Consider the following 16,697-nt stretch of genomic DNA (forward strand, 5'->3'; position numbering starts at 1 on the left):
GTCTAAATATAGCATCCAGTGCCTATCTGGTGTCCACAGCTGTTTAGGTTTTTTTATGAAGCAGAGCTATAAGAGGGAGCATGTGCATGTGTATGAGCTCTGACAAGAGGATCAGGACAGACACAAGCAGCAGAGGAGGATGGTTACACACATGTTCTCCCGTCTCCTTCTGCTCTTGTCATTCAGCAAAGGCTTTACTGGACTGGCAAAGGTAAGGAAAAGGTAGCCTCACTGCCACTTGCATGTGCTTAAAAACTTTGCTTCACTGGTTTGGAGATCTTGAAGCTGCAAAGCTTTTCCAGAGTTTGGCTTGCATGGTCTGATAGTGATTAATGTTTCTCTTCAAGGAGCAGTCCTGGAACAACCACAGCCTCCATTCTCTCCCTCTGGATTTGGACGTAAGGCTGCGAAGGCTGGACCTGTCCAATAGCCTCATCAGACAGCTGCACATGCTCGCGTTGCCGTACTTGCAGCAGCTCAACCTGAGCTCCAACCAGCTGCATCTCATTTCTGAAGGGGCTTTTGAAAACCTTACGCAACTTGAGGAGTTGAATTTGTCTAGAAACGAACTCGGCAACAACCTTGGCAGCAACACAAAAGCCCTCCGATCCCTGGGCAGACTGAAGACTTTGGACTTATCAATGAACGGTTTAGACGGTGACGCAGCAGAGCTGTACCTTCAGAACAAATCTTTTCTTGATCATCTTAAGATGACCGGTAATGTTTTAACGAGACTTTCATACAAGCTGTTTGAGCAAAGTAAAAACCTGAAGTCCATTAGTATTGACGACAATCTGATATCAGTGATACAACAGGGGACGTTTGAACCACTAAGACACCTGGAAAGTCTAAATTTGGCTCAAAATAACCTTGTATATATCTGTGATTTCAAACTGCGTCAAGTTAAATATCTGAATCTCAGTAGAAATTCGGTGGAGTTCTTTGTTACACATGAGGATGAACAGTTATATATGTTGGAAATTCTTGATCTGAGTCACAATAAGCTCCTGTACTTTCCCATCATTCCAAAAAGGAACCATTTGCGGTATCTTCATTTGCAGAATAACATGATTGGCAGCTTCAAAGCGGAGGCGGCCATGGTTTTGGAGGTCAACACTCTTTATCGTAACATCGTGAGGGAAAGAACAGCAAGAAAGAATAACTTCCATTCCAGTTGGAGGCAGATGCCAGTTATTTTTATTGACCTGAGCTTTAACCACTTTACTTCTTTCCCAGTGGAGACTCTGAGCTTTCTCTCATCCTTAGAGACGCTAAATTTCAGTCACAACTGTCTGCGCAAGCTCATGTGGAATGTCAGAAAAGATAACAGTGGACGCCGTCGGCAGCTTTATTTCCACGCCTTAAAGAACCTTGACATGCAGAGCAACGGGCTCATGCAGATTTCCCCACTCTTCTTCAACGCGCTCATACGGTTAGAAAGCTTGAATCTGCAAGACAATGCTGTGCAGCCATGTGACCCTGCCGGTCGCTTGCAAAACCCTCAGTCTCGTTGGCAGTCTTTGAACGCCTCCTGCGTTGTGTTTGGGAAGTTAACGACCCTTAAACGCCTCAATCTGAAAGAAAACCACATACAAATTCTCCATCCAAACACCTTTAAAGAAACCTCTTTGCTCACTTTAAACCTTGCAGGAAACTCACATCTGACCATACAGGAAGGTGCCCTGGAGGGTTTGCAGAACACCCTTCAGTCGTTGGTCATCAGCGAGGTATACCTGAGCAGCAACGTCTCTTTACCCTGCATGTCAGCACTAACTTATCTGAACATATCCAACAATGATTTGGACTCACTGCCCGGCGCTTTCAGCTGCTCCCCTCTGAAAGAAATCGACATAAGGAATAACCGCTTTGTGTCTCTGAACCGTTCAATGACTCTTGCTTTGTCCGCAGAGCTTGAGCTCATGTACATCAGTGGGAACTACTTCAACTGCTGCGACAGCGAATGGCTGACCGTCCTCCACGAGAGGAAGATAAAGGTGCCTGATATCAACAGTACTCTGTGTTTCACCACTAACAGAAATGTAGTGATGGCAGATCTTTTGAGACCAACGTCGCTGGATTGTACATTTCATCCAGAAGCACGCGAGGTTCATTTTGGGCAGTTGCTTGTCATTGTTTTATTTGGAACCGTAATATTAACAGTGCTGATTGTAGTCGGCAGGAAGGTGGTGTGCTGGTTCTACGCTGTGACCAGTCCCTCACTCACACAAACCTTTACTGTAGTCTTCACCCAGCACAAATGTTCCGCAATGACCAAATGACATATTTGTTGTAATATTCACCTCCTATGTCCAGAGGCAGTGTATAACATGACATGAGAGCTGGGTTTCATTTGTTATTGGATGTCAAACAAACTAATAATGAGCTGAAATGTCGTGGTGACAGATGAGCTGAATGATGGCCAAAAGTGTACTGATTTTGTATATTGCAAGATAAACTATGAAATTTGAAATTTAAAAAAATGGACTTTTTGTGTTATATTCTACTGTCCATTCTGGATCTTCAGCAATGGTTTTACTGGACTTCTTGACACATAACACCTGCAAAGAGCATTATTCTGTTTTAAAGTTCCTTGGTTGCTTGGTCATGATTCATGAAAATAAAATCATCAATCATCAACAGGATTTGTCTCCACTTTTCATTGTGAAATCTGTGTTTATGGGCTTCACCGGGTCTGACCCAACACTCCAACACCAAATGCAATAAGTCCTTGCTCACTCTCTGTCTAAACATATTAAATAAATACAGCTTCTATGACAGCATGTATACACAATAATCATTTAATGTGTATCACTGTAACGTTTTTAAACGTATGGGGCTCTGGCCAGTCATAAATCAAAGTGGCAAATGCAGCAATATCCCAAAATAAAGAGTAAAAAACACGCTAAAAGTTTTTTTTCTTTCAAACATTCACTAAAGTTCAGGAGTACCTAAGATTTATATAATAAAGCTGAACTTAACCTCCTTAACCTCCTGAGACTTGTCAAGATGTCTTGGTAGACCTGAACCCACACCTGACCCAATGCATGGCTCATACAGAGAACCATGAAATAATTTACATAATAGGGTCAAGCAGTTTCATTGCAAAGTGTTTAAATAGTTTATCTAAAGGAAAATATCAACCTGAGGCAAAAGAAAGTGCTGCTTCAGGAAACTCCTGCAGAATAATCCCTTTGCAATTTTAGAACTTCATTTTCCTTTTAAAGTTATGAAATATGGATTTTTTTTCTTGCTTTTGTCCACTTACACTTATTGGACACACTGGTGATTATGAACCAGCTTTACAGCAATATATAATGGTGTTAAAGTGATTGGAACACTCAGCATATTTAACAGGTCTCTAATGTTTTGCTCTTGGATTGGCTATTAAAATAAACATCAGTCTAATTCCTAAGAATTACCTGTGACAAGTACCTGCTGGATCACCAGAGATATTGGAATGGCCCTATTTTTCAACATAGGAATATACAGTATACCGTACTTTAAAAATGCAAAACTTAACAAAACAAAGTATTGCAGGGAAACGAAGAAAAACGTGGCCAGAATGAGGCAGGGATTATGGGCACATCTGGAGAACCAGATTAGAGTATTTTGTCCCCTGAAGACCAATTAGCCAATTAGCTTTGATCTTATCAAAGGCACGCATATTTGCATTCAAACTGGAACTTAAGCACCCCATCAGCAAATTTAACTACACCGCTGGTGGGTGGTCTCGCCTTAATCCACTGAAATAAAATGTACTGTTATCGAAAGTTGCTTCCCTCCTGCAGTTTCTCCTGACCTACAGCAACCGGCAGATTTGCCTTAATATGATTTAACAAGAACACACCAGGATTCATCTGGATGTGTTTATCCTATGTACAGATGAGTTCTTAGGAGATATTTCTTCTAAAGCCTCAATTTCATTGTTCTAAATCAGGCCGCATTACAGACAAATGGATGAAATTGCAGGAATAGTAAAAATCTATTTACTGAGTCAATGTTTATGTTAAATACTATTAAATCAAAATCAGACAGAAATTAAAGACTCAATATTTGGGGTGTGCTGATTACATTTGCAGTTATTTGAATCTGCAAGTTTTGGTTGCGAGGCTTATCTGAAAGCAATTAACAATGAACATAGTAGTTGCGTTTATTTTGATCAATATTGTTGTTATTGCATGATGGCTACATCATATGAATATTAAAATATAATTATAAATAAAATATAATAATTCTCCAAAAACTCAAAGGAAAGCCTTTTAATAATGCTGTAGTTGGGGGAGATGACATAATTAGACATTAATCTTTATTTTCTAACTACGCAGCTAACGCTAATTTCCAAGATGGCGGCCATCCAGTCGAGCTTCTTCGCTGAAGGACGATCAGCAAACGCCGGGTACGACTTCAGGGCAGGCAGAGGTTGAAGGCTTCCCACATTAGGAACGCTCCAGAACCCGAAAAGCGTTAACTAAGACCACCGTCAACGAAGTCAGAACCACCAGGAAGAACCGAAAACAGCTAATTTAATGCGATAATTCGCATTAGCACAGCACCATGACTCCGCAGCTACGAGATTTCCATCACCGGACAGGTGCCTTGATAGAGAGCCAGAGGGTCAAGTTGATTTACCAACTGTTTTTGCTGGAGAATGCCCGAAAAACGCTGGAAAGAGAACTGATTAACTTCACCAAGAAGGTATTTTATCGTCAACTCCGTGTTGTAATTACACCAAGCTGCCAGGTAGCATCATTTACCAGCTAATTTAGCTCACGGTTATCATTTAAGATGATGTGATCTGTATATTCACGAGTTTTAAAAAAAAATTAAAATATTTTCAGAGGCTTGGAGGTTAATTGAGCATGCTTTTGTGACAGTAAAATCAATATAATTCTTTATTTCGCAATGAGCCAGATTTCTGCATCTCTGACGTCCCACAGGCATATGAGGACGTTCAGAATTTCTTCAGTTCATCTGTTCCCGCTGTTTCATTCAGTGATCTTGTGAAGACTTTGGATGCAAACCTGCAAGCTGTTGAGGTGCTTTCTGCCTTTGCAAAAGAATTCTCAGTGGGTAGGTTGGAAATTAATCATCTGATTGCATTGTGTAAATAATGGCCACTTACAAAATGAGCGTTTTAATGAGAATGCATGTGCAGCCAGTACTGCTGTTCTGAGAAAGGGATTTCTTCTGACTCTCCACGTTGCTCTCATTTTTACAGGGGCATCCACTTTTAAATGTTTTAAAAAGAAGTCACGACTGAACGCGGTTGAACCGTTTGGGTGGAAAAGGATGGCACCTGTTTTCGGTGATGGCCCCGCATTGCGGGACTTGCTCATAGGCCGCTCTGGATCTAAAGCGGTGCGGGTATTTGGAGCGACAAAGCTTTTACAAGAGCCGAAACTATTCCTCATCCCACCACCTGTTTTCATTCAGCAGGATGATAGAATATGCAGCAGGTGTGCTGTTATCACTGTGAACTCGTCCTCTTGCATAAAAGAGGAAGAACAGGAACAAGCTGTTGCTGTAGAAGAGAAACACACACTGGGCGACGTGACCTTTTCACCTGATGGTGTTCAGAGTCCCTCGGCTGGTCCAGAGAGACCACGTTTCCTGCTGCCTTTTACGCCGACAATTTTCCCACAAGCCAACATTCCCGCTTCAGAGAAAATAACCCAGCTTAGCGACTGTAGAAACATGGAAGATGGTCAGATGCTACACCAGAAACAAACATCACCTCAGCTGCTTTGCTTTCTCAAAGCTAAAGCTAAAGATTTAGGCACATTACCGGCAAGGGTGTGGTTCGAAGAACACGCCAACGTGTCTAGTCCACCCCAGCTGGTTTCCACCTCCGACGAAATACAGGCCCGCCAACCGAAACATGTCTCGGATGATGCGATTGACACAGAAGTGCCAAAGCAAGATGTCGAGAACCAAACCCGGGTCTTTAAAGTCAAGCATGAAGAATCCGGCGGCTCTCTGACTTATGCGTACGTAACGGCAACAACAACAGAATTATGGGATTTGGGAGACATCTTTACGGAAGCTTCGCAGGAGCTTTCAGACGTCAGACGCGTGGAAGATGAAGCATGTGGAAATGTCGAGCATGAGGATATGAGCTCCTGTGTGAATCCAGCAGAGCCCGTGCGCGAGAGCGCTCGTGGTCCCCCAATGCCCACAGTCAATGGAATCGCCATCCCCGAGTTCCACATCCACAGGTTCGGAGAAAGCGAAGTTGTTGTGTCTCACATCATTTCCCCAGGCAACTTCTTCATCCAGCAGGCTGACTCCATCACCAAGCTGCAGGCCCTGATCACACAGTAAGCTTTTTTTTTTCTGCTTTTCCTCAGCTGCTCTCCTTGAACACATGAACAGAATTCAAGGCGTCTTATCCTGGATTATTTTACACTTCCCCTTTTGGTGTCCCCCACTGTAATAATCCATGTTTCTGCTTGTTATTTTTGCCTGATTCGCAGCAGCTGGGCAGCACATTGTTCATATGCTGAGCAGAGCAGAATTCCAGACATTGGAACCAAAGTCATGGGTTGGTTTCCAAAGCAGCAGCAGTGGTCCAGGGCTCAAGTAATGAAGATCTGTGGAATCACTGAAGGTGGGTCCAGGTTTATAAAAGAATATTTCTCAATGTTATCCATGTGTCCTAAAGCTCAGTTTAGACTTAGTTTATTTTGGAGGATTTTATTACCTCCACCAAGGACGTTATTGGACAGCGGGTGTTTGACCAGGAACTGTTGCTAAAGGGCCATGGACCAGACGATTCCAGAGAGACTTTGACCTTTAAACCTTCTAGTTTAAAAGCCAAGGGGCTGTGATTCTAAAGCAACCTACTATATTATGTAACTGAATTACGACTGCCTATAGACTGTATATACGAATATGCTACGGGTGCGAGTCACAATATGACCCGCTTGGCTGAGGTCTGCGCTCCCTGGGTGCTATACCGTACTGTGTTTTTGCCTTGTAGATACGGATCCCATGAATCGTGGAAAGTCTATCAAAGTGGAGGTGAAGCGGTTGGACCATGGTGACGCCGCCTGTCTGTCTCTGCAGAACATCACTGACATGTCCCCAGAAATGGCAGCCCTCCCACTGCAGGCTTTACAGGTCTCTTTGGCACACGTGAGTATTGGACTTCTAAAAAATGTACGCTAAAGATCACAACAGGAGGGGAGACAATGCGAACACCACCTCAGGCGTCAATGCTTAGCAACCAGTTGCAATTGTGGCGACGCAAATGTAGCCGGGGATGGCTCTGTCGAGCATATTTGGGAATGCTAACACGATTTGATTGGGCTTGTGTTTGGACGGCCGTGTGGAGGCCAGAGTGTCATGTATCAGCGAGACAGCGGAGCTCAGCAGCAACTTTCACACAGCATGCTGAAAATAATAGATTCTGTCCTAAATACACTCCAGTTCAGGGCAGCGTGTTCAGGGGAAAATATTTTGACAAAAATTAGAATAATTTTTATGTAATGAAGTGCTTTATGAATGTCAATTTGACACCTGATAAATTTGACTTGAAACATTGCAATAAGAATGATTACCTGGAGTTATAGATGGCAGAATACCAAAGGAATTCCATGTTTTCCTCAACATCCTCAGTTTGGCAGTCATGAGTGATGCACCTGAAAATGTCTGATTATGCCTTTTGGAACTGATTGACAGCGGTTGTTTGCATGGTCATATATCACAGCCAGCAATATTCAGGTTCAGAATTTCAGATTAAGGTTTTTCTACCATTTAACACCAGGTATGAAGTGTAAATGATTACTGAGCAGCAGCACCACAGTTTTGCACTTGGATATTGTTTGAGTTTTCATTAACGGCCAGGATCGTAACATGGTGATTTCCTGGAGGAGCTGCCTACTGACATCCTTAAGTCTCACTAATTCTTACATCGTGCGTGCAGAATCCTCAGATTGTCCACACATGGCAACGTCCTGCTTAGATTGCAGGTCCGGTGGGTGCATTGGTCCACATCATTAGTTGCAGCCTTATCTGATTCTCAGTGATAAGGGAACTGAATCATCTTAACTTGTTGGTAATCTGCTCCCTCCTGTGTGTTTCCGGCCTTTCCTCCCCCCCTCAGGTGATGCCGGTGAATGGGATCAGTTGGTCCGAGGAGGCGGTTGAGTGGTTCCACACGATGGTGCGCAACAGGACGCTCTATGCTAGACTGTATCCACGGGGATGTGAAGTTACTGTGGAGCTGTTCTTTGAAAGGGGAAAGATTGGAGCTATGAGGTGCAGCTGAGTATGAACTTGCCACGTCATAGGTGACTGGTATGGTGACTTAATGGGACGGTACCGTGTTGTTCCCTGTGACCTGCCTGAGCAGTGGTGCTTGTATTTCAGGCGGGGTGCGTCGCTGTCTCTGAGACTGTCCCAGAATGGACATGCAAAATATAGGAACGGCGGCTCTGTGAAGAGAAGTGAGTACAGCTGATCTGAGCATGTCCAGTAGGTGGCAGCGTCACTGTCTGAGCGGAGCAGCAGGCACTTCCAGTCCTACTGTGCAGGTTGACTCTGACCCGGATGGTTGTGTTTTGCGTTTTAGGCATTGTTGAGAGGAAAAAACAGGACGCTGACTGGGCGAAGCACCTCATCCAGCGCTATACTCGGAACAAGAAGTAACCGCTTTTTGGCTGGCCTGTCCGACTTCCACGTTGTTCCTGATTTGAAATGACAGATGAATCATCCAGAGTTCACCGAGTGGACACAGCGGACAAGTTGCACACGCAGAAACCGCTGCAGTGAGACGTCAACAAGCACATTTAAATAAGATCAATCCTCTCTTGTATTTAAACAAGACATACGCTGAACGGTGGTAGTTAAGTCATTGTTCTTGTGTAGAATGTAGGTCTGTTCAGTCGTGTAACAGGTCACACAGCAGTGGTGGAGAGGGCTACACACACGGGCTTCCCCATACACACACAGTAAGACCTGCAAACACAGAAATGACAAAAGGCTGCGGGTAAATTTGTTTCTTAAATCCAGTTAATCCGCCATTAAGCGCAACGCTTCACTCTTACAGCGCGGTGTGTATCAGCCCACCAACGTTACTCACAACAGGGAAAAGTGTAGATTAGGTGGTGCTGCATGCCCCTCTGAGGTTCCTGCAGACAGACATAGCCTTTGTTATCTGCTCCCTGCAGTGTGTTTCTGCTTTGTGTTTGCAGCACTTGTGTTGGGTTTTCTTGCCCGCTGACCGTCACGTCTGAACAGTATTGGCAGCATTCTCTGTCCCTTTTCAAGAATTCATTTGAGTTTCTCTTTCAAGATGTTAAAATGATCTGGCTTGTTTGAAGCAGCAAGTTGGCTAATGAGATTTGTTTTAGTCCGCCGTGGTGTGGAAGAGGCGTGTTTTGGCCTTTTTTTTGTCTGCCATTTTTTGAACAATTTGTTTTAGTTTACATTTGGGTTCAAATTTGTGGGTTGTGGTTGCCACCAGATGGCGCAATTCAGTACTATTTCCTGTCTTTAAAGAGGGATTTGCCACCATGCTGGACCATGTGGGTCCAGTTTGTTTACTCTGAACTTTTCTAGATGATGTGATAAAGGAGGCTTTCAATATTTGAACCTTGTCCCAAATGTGTTGAAGTACACTCCTTTTGGGGGGGGGGGGGGTATAACCACTACATTAAACAATGAACAAGGAGGAAAGTCTCTTTATTTTTCTCAACAGTGCCTGTTTGCCATAAGTTCATTTCCTTTTCTAAGCATTAAACCATGATCATAGAAGGTTGTGTCACGTGTCCTCCCCTGTTTTAGAACAGTGGCCAGTTCTACCTCATGGTTTTCATATCTTACTTGCAATGTTGGAAAAACCAGCTCGTGTAATCTGGTACGAACGCTTGAATGCTTCTGGGTTACAAAGGACTCTATCTGAGAGTTCATTCAAGGAATTAGCAGACCACCCAAACCCTCCCACCACATCTGCTCTGACGCAGAGACGCTCCTGACGGGGACAAATCAGCGGCACTGAACAAATGAACATATTGTGTTTGATCTTATTCTCAGTTGTTAGAGGACGGGGTTTGACCGGGGGGGGGGGGCATAAACTATAAATAAAACTGCACCTGATGAGAAACATTGACTCCTTCCCAATTTCTCTGCGAAATCCGGCTGCAGTTGGTTTGAAAGTTCAGCCGAGAGGTTCAAGTGCAGAGGAATCTGCAGCCGCTCAGGCGCTTGTCTCTCAGTGGCTCAGGTCAAAAGCTTCCTTCGCTTGCAGCCCTGCACAATAAATAATGTGCCAGGCAGAGGCCTTTTGTGTCCACACAGATTCCTCCTTTTGCTCGGGGTGGGTGGCAATCGAGGCATTTGATCTGAATTCTAAAGAGTCTTGTTGGGGCCCAATAAAGCCCGCCATTGTATGTAAATAGTTTATATAAGAGCATATGACCGCTCCGGTGCAGGGCAGCGGCTAGTGGTGGAGGAATGATTAGCATTTTCCGAGCGCATGGTGTGCCCGATCCGACCTTTTGGCTCGCTAAGAAACATATTTTATTCCATTTCTTCCTGCCTTGTACACATTTGTGTGTACCACCACAGCTGAAGGTAAAACGCTCTTTGTCTCCTAACTCTCAGTCTAATGAGGTCAGACTATTAAAAATTCACCGCTGCACCATGAACAAAATATTATTGATGAATTATTACAGTACTTTATAATCATTAGTATATGGATCATTTGATTTATCTCTGCATGTGGGACTGAAGCCTTTGTTCTTTTCTGTAGCTGTATTTCGGTTTGCGACTCCCGTATTAATACGTCCCCAGCTGGTCACGTGATGACGCAAATGTTTCGCACTTTGGTTTTGTCCAATTGCGTGTTGTGACGGTGTTTGGTGGCAGGCCATCACCCCCGGTTTAATAGGGCCAATGGGCTGCCTGGCATTTCTTTTCTGTTCCTTATTCTGCCAAATCTAACTCGATGCTCAGGTTTTGCCCCAAGATGGTCATCTTTGGACCCGGTGCTGCTTACGCCGCTTGCACTGCTGGCTGAGCCCGGTAAACCTCTACCAACGACAACTTTTCCTGATTATGAAGCTAGAGATACTTAATTGCTACATTTGTTTGATAGAAAGACCTAAATCGTGACTAGCCTGAGCCCTTTCCTTCGTTAATGTCGGCTTTACTGACTGTGACCGTTTTGCAGACCTGGAGTCTAAAATGAACTGGGGAACCTTTTACGCCCTGATCAGCGGCGTAAACAGGCACTCGACCGGCATCGGGAGGGTTTGGCTCTCCGTCATCTTCGTCTTCCGAATCCTGGTGTTGGTGGTGGCTGCTGAGAGCGTTTGGGGAGACGAGAAGTCGGGCTTCACCTGCAACACCCAGCAGCCTGGCTGCAACAGCGTCTGCTACGACCAGTTCTTCCCCATCTCGCACATCCGCCTTTGGGCTCTGCAGCTGATCCTGGTCTCCACCCCGGCCCTGCTGGTGGCCATGCACGTAGCCCACAGACGGCACATCGACAAGAAGATCCTGAAGAGGGCCGGCCGGGGCACCCCCAAAGACCTGGAGCAGATCAAGAACCAGAGGTTCCAGATCACCGGAGCTCTGTGGTGGACGTACATGATCAGCATCATCTTCAGGATCGTCTTTGAGGTGGCTTTTCTCTACATCTTCTACCTGATCTATCCAGGTTTCAAAATGGTGCGTTTGGTCAAGTGCGACTCGTACCCCTGCCCCAACACCGTGGACTGTTTTGTGTCCAGACCCACAGAGAAGACCATATTTACCGTGTTCATGCTGGGGGTCTCGGGGGTGTGTGTGCTTCTGAACTTGGCTGAGGTGGTCTACCTCATCGGCCGGGCCTGCAGGCAGTGCATCAGAGGCTCGGAAGAAACCTCCAAAGTCCCCTGGATCAGTCAAAAATTGTCCTCTTACAGGCAAAATGAGATTAACGAACTGATATTGGACCATCCCCTCAGGTCAAAGTTCGGCGTGACCAAAAAGAAGCCCAGCTGAGAAGGGCGGGAACTGTTCCTCTTTCTTTAACTAACCACTCACAGCTCCACGGTGGAGCAGACAATGAGTTAAACATTGTCTTCTTACACATTCACGCAGTTTCTGTAAGAGAGTCAGTCGCTTTATTCTGTCCATTTATACATCGATCCATACATCGATCTGTACATCTCTGGGTCAGGATCAGCTCCATCTGACAAACTGTAATTGTCCTTTAACAGGACCAACGGTTACTTTGCATTTAAAATGCTGGATATAGGCTGAAGTCCCCAAATCTAACAGATTGTCTTTAACTTCGGAGACGGATGCAGCAGCAATAATGGGAAACTCCTTGATTAACGTGGGCATAACATATTGTAGATCTTATGCCTGAATTTACAGTTTGTGACTTGGATGATGTTTAACTGCCAACGTGAGCGACGCTTCCTCGAGTTTGATCTGACCTTTTTCTCAACGTTGACCTTCCTAAGGAGCTCCCTGTTGTCTGCACCTCTTTTTAGCTTCTTTTTTTTAGATTTTCTTGTGTACTATAACGTTCAGCCACTCTCTCTCTCTCTCGTGGCTCATGTGCTGGTTTCATTTGGAGCTTAAAAATACTGATGTCCAAATGTATAGAGTGTATGAGTTTACTCCCCGATAAACAATCCAGTTAAAAGCCTGTGTGATATGGGGTTGGAGAGGAGAGTGTACAATATGAAATATAAACCAATAAACTCTCTGATGCTTTGAACTTTCACTGACTTTTCTCCTCCTGACTCTGATTTGTAGCTTGAGGTTGCAAATGGCTACTCATCTTCAAATCATGACACCCCCCATCCATGATAGGAGAGACCTTCCTGCTAAAATTAGCCCCCAGAAGCCCTTGTGACCAGCCAGACTGCAGCATGTCATTGGCCAGCTGCTGCATCACTCATTGTAGCAGGCTTTAATAGTTTACATTAGACTGTAGCCTGGGCCAAAATTAACCTGCCGGGGGAGGGGGCTTCGAGGGGAGTGCAGGCCGGACATGCTTGAGAGTGTGTCCAGCAGGTTGTATGTGTTGTGTTGGTCAGTGGAAGACCTCCTGTCCAAAGGGTGTTTGAAAACAGAAGACGGAGCCAAAGGTTTTGTTGGTGGGGAGCGGAGGCGAGCACAGGTCCCTTTCCTGCCCATTCAAGGGCATTGCTGGAATCCCTGAAAATCTGCCCCAGACAGGTTGGCTGTGTGCGAGCAGGCGGCTCCATGGACCCCCGAAGACCTACGGGACATCTTTTCAGGAGATGCCTAAGCTGACGCGGTGAGTCTGTCGAGGGGGGGGGGGGGGGGACTACCTTGCACTTGTGTGTTTTGCATTGTTTTGGGATGCTTGAGTCTAAACGTCTGGCTGTCGGCATTCCATCGTTGTTCCGGTTGACTTAACGTGCACCTGACATTTGGACGCTTGGTGGAACTCTATCCCTCACAGTCGCATGTGTCACCACGCTGCCGTAGAGCCTCCATCCCAAATAGACTGTAGGTGTTGCAGGAACTGACAGTAGCAGATAGCTCGACTGTAATTTGTACTTTCACCGCCATCGCTCTGGTGTATCATTTCACCTCGAAGAGATGGCGTTCCCTCGGCTCAGGCCACAAAGGCCATGAGTCACAAAATCATGACGGGAACTTGCCTTCCCTCCTGTCTGCACTTGCCAAATATATACCCAGCCAAAGTCAATATAACCCCGTCTGTGTCCACACTGGAAGAGTCGCGACCCGCCTGGCGAGCCACCAGTAGCCCGCCCGCTCAGCAGCTCGGCTTCTAAGGAAATCGCTTTTGCTCGAGCCGAGATGTTTCAGAGTTAAACAGATCTAACTCTGGAGTTTTGGGTGCGGTGCTGAGTAAACACATGAGGGACTTGAGCAGTTTTTGATATCGTTCCAAACCTTTGTTGTCAGATCTGAGCTCACGCAGCCATGGGGGACTGGAACCTGCTGGGAAAACTTCTGGAAAAAGCCCAGGAGCACTCCACCGTCGTGGGCAAAGTGTGGCTCACCGTCCTCTTCATTTTCCGTATCCTGATCCTCAGCGCTGCCACCGAGAAGGTGTGGGGCGACGAGCAGTCGGGCTTCACCTGCGACACCAGGCAGCCCGGTTGCGAGAACGTCTGCTACGACATCACATTCCCCATCTCCCACGTCCGTTTCTGGGTGCTGCAGATCATCTTCGTGTCGACGCCGTCGCTGATTTACCTGGGACACATTCTCCACCTGGTGCGGATGGAGGAGAAGCAGAAGGAGAAAGAGCGGGTGCGACTGTCGCAGAAGCAGAACCTGCTGGCGTCCAAGCACAGAAAGCCCCTGGTGAGGGACGAGAAGGGCCGAGTGCGCCTGCAGGGGGAGCTACTGCGCACGTACGTCTTTAACGTGATCTTCAAAACTCTGTTTGAGGTGGGCTTCATCGTGGCTCAGTATTTGCTGTATGGCTTTGAGCTGAAGCCCATGTACACATGTAACAGACCCCCCTGCCCCAACGTGGTCAACTGCTACATTTCCCGGCCCACAGAGAAGACCATCTTCATCATCTTCATGCTGGGAGTGGCCAGCATCTCCCTGCTCCTAAATCTCATTGAGGTCTATCACCTGGGCTTCACCAAGTGCCGCCAGGGTCTCACCTTTAGGAGGCGGCACCAGCTCTCCGAGGGGATTCTCAAGGAGCCCAGCGAGGCCTCGGTGCCCTTTGCGCCCAGCTATGGCGAGTACTTCCAAGGACACCACCCGGTGCAGCCGACCTACCCCCCCGTGCCCAGCTACAACCTCTCCCCGCTGCCTGACGGCACCGAGTCGTCCTTCCATCCTTACAACAGCAAGGCGGCCTATAAACAGAACAAGGACAACCTGCTGGTGGAGCGGGGCGGCAGCAAGCCAGAGGAGCACGATCTGAAAGGAAAGAAGGAGCCGGGTTCGGCCCCCGAGTCACCTACGCAGGTCACGTTGAGCCGCGGCGCCAAACACGCCAGCAACAAGACTAGAATAGACGATCTGAAGATATGAGGAGGTTTATGTTTCTCCGGGGGGGGGGGGGGGTCGCTGGACCGAGCCACCTCGTCGATTCTCAGCAGTGATTCTTTGATAAGTGATTCGATCATGATGTCACTCAGCATCTCTGGCTCAGGGCTCCTTTTTAAACGTGGTTTTAAATGTGAGTAACAGAAAAATGTAAGTTTGTCAAGTTAAGAGTCACACACGAGGCAGAAGAGGCTTCTTTTTCTAGGTCGCCAGCAGGCCAGCGCCTCTTCATCGCCCTCCTGTGCAGACCCAACGGGACGAGTGGGGCTGAACTGATATAACGCCGTTAAAGCCACGTCGGTTCGTTTCCCTCCCAGCTTTCTCTGCTGGTTCTGTAAAGCTCTCGGTGACGGGCGCATTTGTGAAAACGGACGGAATAAATCTGTCTTACATTTGCAGATTTGCAAAAAACCTCTTGACCCGCTCAGAGCCGACATGCTCGAGCAGGAACAAACGTGTCGTGTGTAAAGTCTGTGCTTGTAAAACGGGATCTGGAGGATGATGGGTACTTTTATTGTATCCTGCTGTCTCTGTCAACACATGAACACACTGACCTCTTTTTAAACTTGTGTATGTATTTTTTTTTTCATCCAGCTGATGAAATGATTAAGAGCAGTCGCTGGAGCTTTTCGCTGGTGCTACGCGCCAGAAACATGCCTCAGATCTGCGAGATAAAACGGTGTTAGTGCAATAGAACAGCTCCATAAATCGCTAAGTAAAACCGGACGCTCTTATAAAAGTCTCACTTCTCTTTATGGGAGAAAAATGAAACGGGGTTTTAGAAAAAGGGAATTTTAAAGCATATATCATCTCAAATATATGATGAAGTGATCATTTATTCGAGACGCAACGTTTATGGCTCTGAATTGTTGAAAGATGAATCGCAGTCCGTCATGAGACCAGATGTAGCGCTCAAATAAAGCCTTTTTTTCTCCCCCCGTGAGCGCTCTGATGACCCGAAAATGGGTTTTCACGTTTATTTAAGATCAGAATTCCGCTGCAGTCAAAACATGGATGTGTTGAAACAGAAGTTTCATTTGGATTTGAAAAAGACCCTGGAATGATGAACACCTTCCAGTTTGGGATATCGGATAAGATGTTTAAAATTATATTAATGCATTTCTCCCTACACACTCTGAAATGTTTGTTCATACTGCACGAAAAGGAACAATCTTAATTTAAATACTCCCTATTTAGTTGGAATCATTTAGTTCCTCCTTCGGGGAAGAGTGCGTTGCGAGGTCAAATGTCAGCCATAGGACACCTCACCAATTAAAACTCGCTGAAGAACGTGGAAATCCAGGATAATGAGTCGGTTATAAACTCCCTTAGAGGAGACAGAAATAAGCGTCTGTCCATCTGTCTTGTCTTGGCTCGTTGGCCCTGGGAGAGCCGCTGGCTTGGCCCTCGCTTGTTGTTTGTTTTTTGCCGTCAGATGATGTCACCATTAAGCCGAATGACATCACTTTAATGTTCCAGTGGTGACGTGAATCTAACCAGAAAACTCTTCCCCAGAGGAAAGTTAGTTCCTGTAACTGCGCACTACATGAGAACATGATTAATAGTGTGTGTGTGTGTGGGGGGGGTTCGTCTGCTTTGTTACATGACCTGAGACAGACTCAGCTCACCACCACGCCGCATCTTTAATCCCTGTGCAACTTAAACCCTTCAAGGCCACGTTGTGTTTC

The 16,697-nt window shown here is 46.0% G+C and overlaps 4 protein-coding genes across 8 annotated transcripts; all 4 read left to right on the forward strand.

Annotated features, from left to right (window-relative positions):
- The first annotated feature begins 53 nt into the window (after positions 1 to 53).
- LOC130531328 (transforming growth factor beta activator LRRC32-like) lies at positions 54 to 2,642 on the forward strand. The gene is made up of 2 exons (XM_057043289.1): positions 54 to 211; positions 348 to 2,642. Exons 1-2 carry the CDS (start codon positions 140 to 142, stop codon positions 2,277 to 2,279), a joined length of 2,004 nt encoding a protein of 667 aa, XP_056899269.1. The 5' UTR covers positions 54 to 139; the 3' UTR covers positions 2,280 to 2,642.
- A 1,224-nt stretch (positions 2,643 to 3,866) lies between these two features.
- LOC130531315 (uncharacterized) lies at positions 3,867 to 9,678 on the forward strand. 4 transcript variants are annotated; one of them, XM_057043267.1, is made up of 9 exons: positions 3,876 to 4,695; positions 4,938 to 5,070; positions 5,219 to 5,364; positions 5,434 to 6,317; positions 6,474 to 6,607; positions 6,980 to 7,134; positions 8,105 to 8,259; positions 8,371 to 8,447; positions 8,573 to 9,678. In XM_057043267.1, the coding sequence occupies exons 1-9, from the start codon at positions 4,555 to 4,557 to the stop codon at positions 8,647 to 8,649; spliced, it is 1,902 nt and encodes a 633-aa protein (XP_056899247.1). In that variant the 5' UTR covers positions 3,876 to 4,554; the 3' UTR covers positions 8,650 to 9,678. The 4 variants fall into 4 exon arrangements, 3 of the variants coding, with proteins under 3 accessions (XP_056899246.1, XP_056899247.1, XP_056899245.1); XM_057043266.1 differs by having other exon boundaries at positions 3,867 to 4,695; positions 5,219 to 6,317; positions 6,477 to 6,607; XR_008952070.1 differs by having other exon boundaries at positions 3,871 to 4,695; positions 5,219 to 6,317; positions 8,105 to 8,291; positions 8,573 to 8,626.
- Positions 9,679 to 10,414: 736 nt separating this feature from the next.
- On the forward strand, positions 10,415 to 12,721 carry LOC130531317 (gap junction beta-1 protein-like). Of its 2 annotated transcripts, XM_057043270.1 has the most exons (3): positions 10,415 to 10,575; positions 10,957 to 11,025; positions 11,174 to 12,721. In XM_057043270.1, the coding sequence occupies exon 3, from the start codon at positions 11,188 to 11,190 to the stop codon at positions 11,986 to 11,988; it is 801 nt and encodes a 266-aa protein (XP_056899250.1). In that variant the 5' UTR covers positions 10,415 to 10,575; positions 10,957 to 11,025; positions 11,174 to 11,187; the 3' UTR covers positions 11,989 to 12,721. The 2 variants fall into 2 exon arrangements, with proteins under 2 accessions (XP_056899250.1, XP_056899249.1); XM_057043269.1 differs by lacking the exon at positions 10,957 to 11,025 and having other exon boundaries at positions 10,417 to 10,575.
- Positions 12,722 to 12,944: 223 nt separating this feature from the next.
- Positions 12,945 to 15,947, forward strand: LOC130531316 (gap junction alpha-3 protein-like). The gene is made up of 2 exons (XM_057043268.1): positions 12,945 to 13,261; positions 13,900 to 15,947. The coding sequence occupies exon 2, from the start codon at positions 13,918 to 13,920 to the stop codon at positions 14,992 to 14,994; it is 1,077 nt and encodes a 358-aa protein (XP_056899248.1). The 5' UTR covers positions 12,945 to 13,261; positions 13,900 to 13,917; the 3' UTR covers positions 14,995 to 15,947.
- The last annotated feature ends 750 nt before the right edge of the window (positions 15,948 to 16,697 follow it).

This window comes from Takifugu flavidus, chromosome 9 (assembly GCF_003711565.1).
Source record: "Takifugu flavidus isolate HTHZ2018 chromosome 9, ASM371156v2, whole genome shotgun sequence".
Lineage (NCBI taxonomy): Eukaryota > Metazoa > Chordata > Actinopteri > Tetraodontiformes > Tetraodontidae > Takifugu > Takifugu flavidus.

Coding starts and splice junctions, on each gene's coding strand:
- LOC130531328 (XM_057043289.1), top strand. CDS start 140: ATGGTTACACACATGTTCTCCCGTCTCCTTCTGCTCTTGTCATTCAGC. Junction 212..347: donor GCTTTACTGGACTGGCAAAG/GTAAGGAAAAGG, acceptor TTTCTCTTCAAG/GAGCAGTCCTGGAACAACCA.
- LOC130531315 (XM_057043265.1), top strand. CDS start 4,555: ATGACTCCGCAGCTACGAGATTTCCATCACCGGACAGGTGCCTTGATA. Junction 6,318..6,473: donor CTGCAGGCCCTGATCACACA/GTAAGCTTTTTT, acceptor CCTGATTCGCAG/CAGCTGGGCAGCACATTGTT. Junction 8,260..8,370: donor GGAAAGATTGGAGCTATGAG/GTGCAGCTGAGT, acceptor CTTGTATTTCAG/GCGGGGTGCGTCGCTGTCTC.
- LOC130531317 (XM_057043270.1), top strand. CDS start 11,188: ATGAACTGGGGAACCTTTTACGCCCTGATCAGCGGCGTAAACAGGCAC.
- LOC130531316 (XM_057043268.1), top strand. CDS start 13,918: ATGGGGGACTGGAACCTGCTGGGAAAACTTCTGGAAAAAGCCCAGGAG.